This window comes from Nesoenas mayeri, assembly GCF_963082525.1.
Source record: "Nesoenas mayeri genome assembly, chromosome: 2".
NCBI classification, from domain to species: Eukaryota; Metazoa; Chordata; class Aves; order Columbiformes; family Columbidae; genus Nesoenas; species Nesoenas mayeri.
The window spans coordinates 146,603,225-146,616,264 of NC_137543.1; the positions used below are offsets into that span (position 1 = coordinate 146,603,225).

The window sequence follows — 13,040 nt, forward strand, 5'->3', positions numbered from 1 at the left end:
GAAGTGCTGCAAGCTCTCTTATCTACATGATTTCCAAATCATCTTGTGTATTGTTTGAGCATGTTTGGGACTCTTTAATTGAAGTGGGTGGATAATTTGTCAGTATTTCCCAACCTGCATGAGCGAAATTTTAGTTTTGAACAAAATAACAAATGTTCAGAGATATGTAAATAAATATAGAAATAGAACTATAGATGGATTGAGTCAAACCAGAAGAGGTTAATTTCAAGAAATAAATAGAGCTTTCTGTTGGAAAAGATGTATTATAACAAACACTCTGTCCTTCAGTTCTGATGATACAGGTTTACAAACCACTATTTGACGAATGTGATTTTAGCAGCAGTTTTAATTTTTTTGTCCCTCCTTTTGGTTATATTTTGGCTTTTTTATGGAGTGATTTTTCGGTTAGCTGGGGTCCCCAGTCTGCTTCAGCGGATGGTTGTGCAAGTGCGCTTGTCCTTACGCTGAACAAAGGATTGCTTGAGCCAGCTTACGGCAGTCCTGTCACAGAACATGTAATTGTGACCTGATTAATGGCGTATGTCATCCATTTTTAACATGTTCCTACAGTAACACTGATTTTGAGTGAAAAGTTGATGGGATACTGTGCCGTTTGTTTGGTGAGAGGTACAGGGTGCAGCCCAGCTGTTTTGAACAGGCTCATCATAATATGTGTAAATGTTGCCTACTCGGGGTTGCTGACAACACGGGACTTTAGACAGGGTGGCTCACAAGTCTGAGTTAGGATGCCATGTCACTGACTAGGGAGCAAAGCCAATTTCACAAGGGAAAAGGGAACATTTTCAGATCTCAGTGTTCTACTTTAGTGATTACTGAGTATTACTATATGTTGGAAATGTCAGAAATAATTCCAAGTGGTATCACTGTTTTGAGGATGTTTGCCCCAAATGAATGTCTAACCGTTTCAATCAGAAAAGGATATGTAGACAACAGTGAGCACATTCTACAGGAAAATACCAACTCCTGTTAAAAGAAAAGTCTTAATTATGGACAAATTATTTTCTTAAAGTGAAAGTAGAGATGATGCTTCTTCCTTTTTATTGGTTAACCGTCACATTTTACAGAATTTAATTACTTGCTAATGTTAATTTGTAGCCCTTGGAGATCATCACATCACCTAAAGGATCTTTAAAGCATTCATCCCATTTCTTGGATGTAGATCACAGTCTTCTGTTAGAAAATACAGATTTTCCAAGGCATGCTTGCATGACTTATGGAAATACTGTAGAGGAAGCAGCTCAAGAACAAGGTGAAGTCAAGTGTGGAGGAGAAGATGGCAAAGCCAGTAATGGAGGACCTCACAAGGAGAAGAAAGGTGGAGAAAAAGTGGATTTCTACAATGTCAGAAGAGGGAGAGGTACTGTGCAGCCTGCTTTTGTTTTCTGCACTCTCCTGACTGCCGTAAGTTCCTGGTGCCTGAGAAGCACTTGTCAACATTGCCCAGTAAGACAGTCATGCTTTATGGTGCTTTTCTCCTTCACAATAAAAATAGATAACGAAATCCTAATTACAATGGGTAGCAATCAGTTTTGCATTTAGAGTATTTTATTCATTCAGAATGAGTATTACAAAGGATTTTCTTGTACTGTGAAGATCTTGAATAAGCATATTGTCTTCTTCTGTTTTTGCTTACCTTAAACTCCAGCTGGTGTTTATAGCACCTGTCTTTTTAGAAATGTAATCTTCAAAACCTCTCTATCCATGGTAAGAGTTTCTTTACAAGTTACATATTTATTTTTCAATCCATATGCATTTATACCTTGATGGTGTCTTATTTGAACATCTTGGAAAGGTATCAGTGACACATTGTTTTCTATATAACTGGAGAATTAACCACACCTTTGAGTGCTTTTGGTACTGTCTGTTACAATTCTTGAAATGTAATGATTCTTAATCACATAGCAGTCCAGATGTTCAATTTGTGTTGAATCTCTGCTCTTTTTAATTCCATAATACTTCTAATGCTGTCACCTAGGAGCAACACCATATTCTGGTGGTATGATCTGTAAAGTCAAGGATAAAGTGGATTTTTTTGTACTAAAAAAAACAAAGGCCAGAATGTATATTATTTATAAATAACATGCCTTTTTGTATAGTACCTATAGGTGATGTAACACAAAAATTAAAAAGAAAATCCAAATCACAGAATCATAGAAAATATATTTATGTTGAAAACTATTATGGAGAACATATTAGAGGACTACACGAGTTTAACCATCTCTCCTCTCTTTTGTTGTCTTTCTTACATTTGCTACTTGCAGCAGCAAGGTGTTAGTTTAAAAGAGTATTGTAGGTTTCAAACAATTGTCTTCTCTCATCACTCTATTGCAGTGTTGTTTGATTTCCAGCTGGAGACTGTGCCAAACGTAAAACACACCTTGTACAACACAAATGTGAAACACACAAATGTAAAACACATATTTCTTTTCACTAGGGCAGAATTTGCTCCTGAACTTGACTGGATGTGAATGAATCATTTTTTGCTCGATGTGTATGCAATTCTAGGACCTTGAATGATAGCGTCATACTGAGGCTGTAGGGAAGCATCTCAAGTGAGGCTGCAGTAACCTCCCAGTGCTTTTGAACTGTCTGAAAACAGCCTGTTTTCACACTCCATTCGGGAGGAAGAAAATTCAGCTGTTAAAATCAAACATTTTTAATAGAGTTGGTAGCCCATTCTGTGTTTTGTCTTTTCTTCTTCTCCCTCAATATAGGGCATAGACTTCAGCCTGTAGGAGATGGTTCCCAAGGCGGACAGATGGGTGGTGGAGGGGACGGAGAGCGCTGGGGGTCAGACCGCGGGCCCAGGGGCAGCCTCAATGAACAGATCGCAGTGGTGCTGATGCAGTTGCAAGAAGACATGCAGAATGTCCTTCAGAGGTTGCATATGCTGGAGACGGTTACAGCATCACAGGTATTATTCACTGAAGTGATCTGATTACTTATTATTAATTTTCTTTGGATATTTTAAAGCTTTTTCAGATTAAAATTTCAGACAATGTTTTCTTAAACTGTAAAGACATGTCAGTTATAGTCTGTAGTTTATTCCAACTTAACATTTCTTATTGGTACCTACTCTCAGAACACAATTCAGGACACTTGTACATGTGAGCAAAAGCATACATTTTGGTGTAGAAAATAACCATATATTATTTTACTGATTTCTGATAAGACTAATTTTAGCTGTAGGTATTGATACACATTACACAGTCGCTATATGGAGTTTCCATAGTCGATCTTAGTAATACATGATCACAGATAATTTTTTCAGCAGTAAATCTCAAAGCATTTTCAAAGGAAGAGAGAATTTATCTTAATCTTCCAGATTGGTAAGTATTTGCAGGCAGAACTTCTGATTCTGTTTTTCAGTTAGCAGAAGACTGATTCTTCAGAGCATTCTTTCACCGCAAAGTAGTCCAGTTTTTTTGATGTTTCACATCATATATACAAGATAGGTAAAAGAAGTCTTAAGCAAGCATAGGTATTTATTGATAGTTTCTTTTTTTCCTTCTATTTCAATAGAAATACTGTGCATTCAGGAGAATAGAATACGCTGTGAATATAGTTGAACCAGCAACCTAAAAATGTTTGGTTTTGTTTGGCTGCTAATATATTTTGATCTACCTGAGAATGAGGGAGCTGTACAAGCAGTATCCTCTGGGACACATATCCTCCAAATCTAAGGCAGCCAGTGAAGAGGGTTTAATAAATGCCATGATTTTGCTCCATCACAGCTATTGAAGAATCTGATGTTTGGATACAGATTGATTTTTCTTTTTTTTTTTGGCTGAGCAATATATGAAGAAATAGTAAAAGATTCTTCCCCAGCAGTTCATGCTGTGCTTCTTGCCCTCACCTAAAAAGAAACAGAAGCTTCTGTTTCACAGTTACATAAATTAAGAAGGACCTAGAAAACTGACTACTTTGGTCTGTGAAAGCACCACAATAGTGTGTGAGAAAAGTCTTGAAAAGTTTCTGGTACTTCTCATTTTCTGGATTGCCTGGAAGATTTGGAACACAGTATTCTCTTTTCTTCATGCTGTTAGACATGCCTGTAGCTGTAGCTCAGGGCACACTAAACCAGCACTTTGTGCCTTTGGATAGACTAGAGTGGATAAACACTTTTTCTTTCAAATTAAGCTCTGGGGATTTCTACTCTGGGTTGTAACTGCTGGGACTGGTCAAGAGTTGAGGAAGTTGCAATGACACATTGAGCAGGAGGGGCCCTGAAAATCTGTAATTAGAGGTCCAGTAAGTGACACTCATTCATTTTTTAACACAAAGATGTGATAAAAATGCTATAAAGAGTAATGGAAACATGAGAGGTAAGTTGGAAACTAAGTCGTGAAAGGGGAGTCGCATGGGGGTGGTCTGTTCCTTAAACTGTCATATACACAGATTGCAAAGCCTTCACAGGATGAAAAACTTAACATTCTCCTTTTGTGAAGCAGAAAAATTTCAATTGCAGTTTCCTTTTTATACTTACCAGCCTTTGTTTGTATTTAAAGGCAAAATCTGCGAGACTACAGTCAAATGATCAGCCTGCCTCCTCTGTCAAGGTAAAATAGTGTTTCTTCTAGTTGTAAAAAGCAGTGTGAATGGTGAAAAACATTGAGATGAATATTTTCTATCTAGCTCTTAGTATGTGCTTTCTGTATATTCTCTCCCTCGACTAGGAGATAAAAAATAACCTGTGTCTGAAGAAGTTATTTGATAGTGAGACCAGAAAAAAAAAATGATTAATTTAGTATTTTCTACTTTGATACTGTAACATTTCAGCAGTATACATGCGCTGTTCCATATGTGCACACAGATTGCTGACTACATTTTTTGTGTGTTTTCCTTAGAAACCATCGTGGTGGCCCTTTGAAATTTCTCCTGGTATTTTAGCTTTCGCTGTTGTATGGCCGTTTATTGCCCAGTGGTTGGTACATGTGTATCTTCAAAGAAAGCGAAGGTAAAGTGCATTCAGTAGGGCACATATACTATATTTCCTCTGTTTAAATCAATATGTAGTATATTGCTTTATTTAGAGAAGACATAAACTACTGTCTTCACGCATAAGAAGAATGCAAGGGTACACTCAGTCAGGATTTACAGTGTATGTATATGAAACATCAGGTCAATTAAAAATGGGGAGCTTGATAATCATTGCTTTGATAAATCCTGTTTCCTTGAGTTCCTTGTTTCAAGACATCTCTTGCTTAATGTTCCATTTTATTATCAGTGACTCACAGTTCTGAAGATATGAAGCTAAAGCAGATTGTGCTGTGGAGGCCTTGGTATGGTTCTGATAGGAAGGTGTTTTTTTCAGTCCCAAAAACTGAAGCCAAATGTGTATCAAGAAATTCTGGAAGCTGGTAGCAGTGCCTTCCATTAGCTGGGAATTCTGAGAGAAGACTTGTATCGTTTTCTTTGCCTTGAAAGTTTCTCAGCATAAGAAAGTATTGGTTAATTTGACTTTATATTTGGTATTGCTTTATATGTGGCAATTTAAGTTAAATCCATGAATTACGATGCAGAATAAATAATTTCAGTGAGCGTACACAAGTGGTTGAGGCTGGATAGCTTGGAGGTGTCTCCATGACATTCTTTGACTCTTCCAGTATCTTCCTGAGCCATTTTCACTGATTCCAGACTTCCTAGTCACGTTGTGTCATGAGAATTTTTTCCTATCTAATTCTTTGTAGAGTCCCATGTGTCACCTATTTCTTATTTAACACCTACTAGCACCTTACTACTATATTTCTGTAATGTCTGTTTGTTTTGACTTCCTTCAGCTGAAGGACAGTTGTACTCTCATCTTACCTTGTCTCAACTGTCTAAGAAGACCTAGTGAATGTTCTCTAGTTGGTACCTACTTACTTCAACCTCACACCTGGCTTTGTTAGCTTAATATGATCTTAAGTTTTTTCTTCTCTGTCAGTCTGCAGAGTCTGGATATGTGTAGGTCTTACTGGAATTAGCTTAAATTGTTCTAGCTGTTCAATGTTTGAAAGTTTTCATGGCATAGTTTTCTCTTATATGGTAAATCACAACCACAGAATTGTTGTGGTTGGAAGGCACCTCTGGAGGTCATCTGGTCCAGCCTCCCTGCACAAGCAGGAAAACCTACAGCCAGTTGCCCAGAACTGTGTCCAGATGGCTTTTGAATAGCTCCAAGGAGGGAGTCTCTACAGCCTTTCTGCACAACCTGTGCCAGTGCACATCTCTCCTCATAGGAGAGATGCTCCAGTCCCTTAACCATCTTCATGGCCCTTCATTGGACTACCTTCAGTACATTTGTGTCTCTCTTGTACCCAGAACTGGCCACAGCACTCCAGGTGTGGCCTCTCCAGTGCTGAGGAGAGGGGAAGGGTCACCTCCCTCAACCTTCTGGGAGGGACAAGGCAGCCTGTGATTCTGTTGGCTTTCTTTGCAGCAAGGGCACGTTGCTGGCTCATGGTCGACTTGGTGTCCACCAGGACCTCAGGTACTTTTCTGCAAAGCTGCTTCCCAGCTGGGCTGGCCCAGCATGTGCTGATTGTGGTTGGGGTTGTTCCTCCCCAGGTGCTGAACTTTGTACTTCCCCTTGTACTTCAGGAGGCTCCTGTCAGCCCATTTTTCCATCCTGTCGAGGTCCCTCTGAATGGCAGCAGCACCATCTGGCGTATCAGCCACTCCTCCCAGTTTTGTGTCATCTGCAAACCTGCTGAGGGTGCACTCTGCCCCATCATCCAGATTATTATTAATAAACGTGTTAAGCAGAACTGGACCCAGTACTGACCCCTGGCATCCACCGCTAATAGTGGCCTCCAGCCAGATCTGTTGTGGATCAGCCCCCTCTGGGCCTGGCTACTGGTGTTGTAGACAATACAGTGTCCACAGAGGCCTCCGCTCCGGCCAGGAGTTACCTTGTCTCAGAGCTGGCATCAGCTGCATTGATGTTACTTGCACTGTCTGATAAAACCAGAGATTTCACTGCTACAGCTTTTAGGCAGTTATACACATTTTCCTCATTTTCTGCCCTAGTAAATGGAGATCTCATCAGCAAGGACAAAGATTTTTAAAAGCAATACAGGTTGGTTTTTTTAGTATCTTATGGGAAGCTCTTATGAAGTTCAGTGTTGTTTAGGTAAGAGCTCTCGAATGGCCATGTTCTCGCTGTCTCTCTGAACAGTATGCTGTTCTTGTAAATAATTTTTTCCTCACCCATTCTGACCTCTGTTGCACCCTCAATCAATTCACAGCTTTAGTCAGAAAGCAGCAGTTAGAAAAGTGCCCTTGCCAGCAATTTTTCTAGTATATTATTCTAATGATTCAGAGCTTCAGTGAACAACAGAATGGTACATTATTTTTACTCTGGATTTGTCTAGCTTCAGCTTTCATCTGTTGGATTTTTCCTAGATCTTTATCTATTTGACAAAGAGCATGTGATGTGTTTTCCATGGGTACTTTATTGCTGTCCCCAGGTCATCTCTTCATCTGTTTTGCTTGAGCAAGGGATTAAGTAACTGGAATCTCATTTTAAAGTTGTTTTCCAATCTTAGGATGGTTCTGGTGGCTCTTTCCTGAATGCTCCATAGTTATTAATATGTTTTTTTGAGCTCTGGACACCAGATTTGTACCACAGTCTACCAACAGTAGTACCAGTACCTATGGGACACAGAGATAGCATAGTCCCAGATAGTCCTTGTTTGGTTTACTCATTCGTGGCTTGGAAAGATGAGATGAACCTCAAGAATAGAAGGAACTAAAGAAATTTCTGTGTTCTTCAGCTTTCTTTTTTGTTTCTGAAGAAATCTACCGATAGACATAATTTAAGGACTATCTGCTTCTGTATTACCTCTCCATCTGGAGTTCCATCTCCTTTAGTAATGGGTAGGAGGCTGATCAAGCACATTCAGCGAGAAAGTGACCGCATCAGTGTCCTTTTGGTTTTAAAGTACACAAACTGCCCTGGAGCAGAAACCAGGAGTCTGTGCTACCATGTGAGGTTTTCTCGTCATGGAGCTGTGACTCCTGGACTCTTTTGTTCAGTGGAGCAAATTCCATGGCAGTGGTGGTGAGAGCCCTTCTGCAGCCACAGCTCTGTCCTGAGCTCCTGTCCCTGGGAAGGGGCAGCTCAGCTCCCTCTTAGCGCCCTGCTGGCTGCTGTTCTGGCTGCTTTGGGTCTTCTGAGCCTCTTAACCCATCTCATCCGCATCTTTGTAGAGAACCTAATGCTGAAAATCTGGGTACTCGTATTAGAAGCTTCACTGAAGAAAGCTTGAAAACCTGAATGCTAAGGGCTCTAAAACCAGATCACACATAGAAATATATTTTTATGAATAAGCAAGAGTTGTTTGGTTTCAACTCATGATTTGAGAACGTTCTGATTGCACATTTTCTAGAGTAGCTGAAAAACCAGCTCCCAAGGGTTGTTCTGCTGTGAGCCAGGAAACCACTGACTGATGTGGTCAGGGACTGTTCTGAGGAATTTCAGCTGTAGTTCAGAAGTCTCAGTGATATTTTGTACTCCTTAGTGGAAGTTGTGCTAGTTTTGAAAACTTACAGATTGTTTTGTAACTTAAGAGGGCAAATTTTCAGGTATATTGAAGCAGTGTTGTATTTAAATGACTGGAAATCATTCACATGTAACCTTAACTGATTTGTTTATTTAGACAAATGAAAAATCATCTTGTGAAGGGTCATTAAACTGATTTATTTGGTTCCTCTTCTAGAAAACTGAACTGAAAATTTGTGGCTTTGCTTAAAGACTGCTAGAAGATGGCCCTGGAAAGGAATTCTGAATTCTCACAGAAACTCAGGATCTGGGATTATGTTCCTTCTGTTATAGTAATATTTTGTACTACCTTTGAGCTAAACATTTAAGGACTAACATTATTGAAGCTTGAATGATTCACAGCTCCTAGGTTACAAGCAAAATTAATAATTCCATCCTCAAAACCACATGAACATTAATTATTTTGGAATGTGCTTGTGGCTGGGCCTTCAATAATTACTGGTCTTGCTGATGTCAGATGATGAAGAGAAGATCATCTTTGTAAAAGAATATGTGAAAAATATGTAAAGCTGTCACTTTAACGTAGAAATAATTTTACAATTGCAACATCCCTCCCTGTTTTTCCACAGAGTTACATATAACTAAATGAAAGCACTAATAAAGTTTGAATTCAATACATTGTAAGCTGTTGGAAAAACACAATATAGCTCTGAGGAATTCAACTGGTTATTTTTGCTGCTAAACCAATGTGGGGCAGATATCCCTGTAAATTGGTCAGAAGTGAAGCTGGATGCTTCACATCCTTTAAAATTGTAAAGGAGAGGTTTGGGAATTGATATAGTCTTGCATGTTAGAGCCCTTAGTAACAGAGGGACCGTCAAATGTGAGTTTGGAACCTGTGTGTGGTACAAGGGATCCACCTAAAGAGGCTGCACCTTATATTTTTTAACTTTGATAATGGTATTTTTGTTGACAACAGCTTGTTTTAATGGAAGAACAGTTTAAGCACAAGGTGCTTTAAAATTAGGTGAAAGCTAGCACTCTAAGTGTATCTCTAAGATGCTTGAAAAGCTCAGTGCTCTGTGAGTTTTCTGTTGTTGGTTTATGTCAAATTAAATTAAGATTTAATCTAGCCCTAAACTGTTGTGGACTTTTTCCAACACACATTAGGAAAAGTAGCAGTTGTGGTATTTCCTTCTCCCTTCTCCTTCCTTTCACAACAAAACTTCTAAGCTAATTTTGGTGCTGATTTTTTTTTCCACCAAGTATTTATTAATCAGTTTACAGATAGAGTTATGACCTTGTGAAGTTTGCTTGATTAAAGCATGCTTTACATTTTATTTTAAAATAAATTAATATATTGTCTAAGTCTCTGGAAAACGGAAATGCACTAAAATTAGATTTGGCAGAAAACGAAGACATTCATTTGCAATAAGGAATTCCATCATAACATAACCCATGCTTAAGATCTGAATCTTCAGAAGCGTCACCATATTAGGGATGTGATTTCATTCCCTGTCTGGACTATATATTACAAATTCTTCAGGAAAGTTTATTTTCTGTCCTTCCTGAAAATCTTTTCTACTTTGGTAAACACTTTTCATACAAGATATACTGTATAAAAATGTAATCACAGAATTCAATGTTTGTTTTACCAGAGCAATTCTACTATTGGTTTTAGTTGTTTGTTTTTTGTTTTTTTCTAAGGATTATTTTCCCCTCTTCTGATTTTCTTATTGTAAAGCTGAATTAAAAAAGGAAATAATGAGAAGCTCTTTGAAGATTGCTGTTTCATGTGCCAGAGATGAGCTTTGGCATGAGATATACTGAAAACTCAGGTTTGAACAAAGCTTATGGTAGAAGGGAAGTTCTGCTGTGACCTGAGGCCATGGTGCCTGCAGCTTGATGTCCCTGGAATGACTGACTTCTTATTATAGAATGATAGAAACTATTATACAGGAAGACTACTCCAGCTTGAAGGTCACTTTGACAAAAAGCCCCCGCAGCAGGATGTCTCCTGACAGGACACAGCACCCCTGAGTTCCCCCATCACCCATAACCACCTCACCTCTAGGTGTCTGGCTTCTAGAGATGGTACAGGCCTTCCCAAAGGTACTTAACTGTTAACTTCCCCCTGAAATACATGTAGGCAAATGCCACCCTTGTTATTTATTCATATTTCAATAAATCAATCCCTTAATATTTTGCATTTTATCTTGACCTTACTTTCTTAATGTAAGCGCTGTACAGTGGATGCCTTGGCCAGGCAGAAGAGCCTGCTGGCTACATTATGAAGAAGCAGTTTCATCCTTGAAGTTGTCACACAAACCATCATTTTAGAACCATTTACCTGTAACTCTTAACTGGGCCTCGGCTACCAGCTGTGTCTCCAACTCACTGTAACTTCAACAGATCTCTAGTCAGCTGGTATTTCATCTTAAAGGTAAGGAAACATCATAATTTGCCCAGGTACAAAGAGATGCAGCATTTACTTGGAAGAAGTGGCAGAAGCAGGTCTCATAATTCTAGCAGGAGCCCTGGCAGCCAAAACAGTTCTGAATAGCATTGGGAATAGCTGGGCCTGGCTTGGAAAAAACAAACAAACAAAAAAGTCACACTTTTGAAGTAGATGTCCAGCAGTGACTCAAACTTCATCTAAAAAGCAGATGGTTGCTCTGGATGAAACCAGATGAAAGGCATTCCACCTACTAGTAAGTGTTCAGCTGAGGGAACCAGAACAGAGCCAGGTGTTCTGCTCGCTCTCTCCTGCTCTGGTCCTACAGCACCAGAGCAAGGGCTGGTGGGTGGAGATGGTGCAGCCGCCACAGAGGAACAGGCTCCCCACGGGGGTTACAGACCACCTGAAGACTTCTTGTTCTCCTGCAGTTAAATACACACATGTAACTGGTGGCAAGGATGGCAGGAGGGTGTTGGCAAGTGATGAGCTGAAGGGCACACAGACCTGGATTATAAAGTATGAGGTATTTCCTTGCTCTTGCTGGGGTAGGGGTCAAGGTTTCTTTATATAAAAATCCACCCCTGCTCCCAGTAGAGTCAAAAGCATAAGAGATGTTAAAGACAAAGATGCATAAGCAAGCAACAGCAAGACTGCAGTGGTTTTTTTTAATATATATTTACACAAAAGTGTACAAAATAAACAGTAAATTTTTTGAGAACATTAAGTAGAGAGGAAAATAATACGTTTTACTAGGGGAGTAACCCATAGGTGGAAGCTGATCATGCTGAAACTGGAACCTACAAACTCAGGAACACACAGCAGCGTTTCAGTATCTCAGCCCTCAAACATTGCACAGTGTATAGGTGAACCTAACAGTAAGTTACTAGTAGTAGTAGTCATCTGTTACTGCTATTTCTGTATAAAAGTGTGACAGCTACTGCTCTCCAGCTGGAGGGAGGTGTGCCAAGAGCTGTAATAGCAGATAAACTGTCTCCCAAGGTAACCTGGAGGTTGCAGAGTTAATATGTAAGTTATGCACACAAAGTTTAGGCCTTCAGGGAGCACCATGTAACAGTGCAAGTACTTTCCAGGTGGTATTCTAATTCCACAGCTTCCAAGGACCAAAAACTTTTGCCAGCTTACACTAATAGTTGTAGCTGATTACTAATGAGAAGGAACTTTTAATCTCTTCCAGCTACTGCATTATAGCTTTTTCTACTCTTCACTGTAGTATTTTCAAGTCAAGGAATAAGTGAGGCAAAACCAATGGGTTTAAGAGTTGACAAGGAATTGCATATTGAAGAATAAAGCTAGGATTCACCTTTTTAACAACACACACAAAAAAACCCCACCAAAAAAACAAACAAAACCACACTACAAATCCCAACACTCAACATGTAAAATTCAACTCCATGTCTTTTATGATCAGGATAAACACAAGATACTGATGCAAATGGAGTCTGGGAAGCCTTCAGTGCTAATTGTGCCGAATTTAACAGTTCCAGACAGTGTAGTGGCAACTGTTCGCATTAAATATTGATTTGTCAGTTGGCCTATTTATTGTTCTACAGAATGTTTTTTATTGCATTATGACACTGTGGTAGACAAATCATGGTTTTCTTTTAGAAAAAGGTTTTTATAAGAAGGTTTAAGGTTCTCCTAAGAACAAAGCAGTTAACAAGATTATGCCTAATGGTTGGATGTACTACCATGTCTAGCTCTAGATACACTAACAATAGATCACCTAAAAAACCTATATGCAGTTCTGCAGTTCATTGTAATTGGTTAATAAAAAGTTGAGCTACAAACTTGCTTGATCCTTGCAGCTGATTAAGAATTATTTCAAGGGGTTACAGGTTATCTTTAAGATGTCATACCACTGTCTTTTTCTGCCTTAAAGAGAATATATTCTACTGCAAAATGGGAACAGGTTGTGACCATTTGTAAAGCACTGAAAACAAAAGAGCTGTTGAGGTGTCCAGCTTACATTATTTCTTCGCACAGTTTTAGAATATTTTCTTCAGCCTGAAACTGAGATTCATTCTTTTAAGGCTCATTTTCTTAAGCCAGATTACT

General features: G+C 39.1%; 1 protein-coding gene across 1 annotated transcript in view; it reads left to right on the top strand.

The window, feature by feature from the left end:
• The window catches only part of ACBD5 (acyl-CoA binding domain containing 5), a 31,257-nt gene extending 20,629 nt beyond the window's left edge, over positions 1–10,628 (top strand). Inside the window, exons 9-13 of the mRNA XM_080339335.1 lie at positions 1,117–1,378; positions 2,736–2,935; positions 4,530–4,580; positions 4,869–4,978; positions 8,724–10,628. Of these exons, the coding sequence (XP_080195461.1) occupies positions 1,117–1,378; positions 2,736–2,935; positions 4,530–4,580; positions 4,869–4,978; positions 8,724–8,736 (636 nt within the window). The 3' untranslated portion in view covers positions 8,737–10,628. The remainder of the gene's footprint in view (positions 1–1,116; positions 1,379–2,735; positions 2,936–4,529; positions 4,581–4,868; positions 4,979–8,723) is intronic.
• Positions 10,629–13,040: the final 2,412 nt, after the last annotated feature.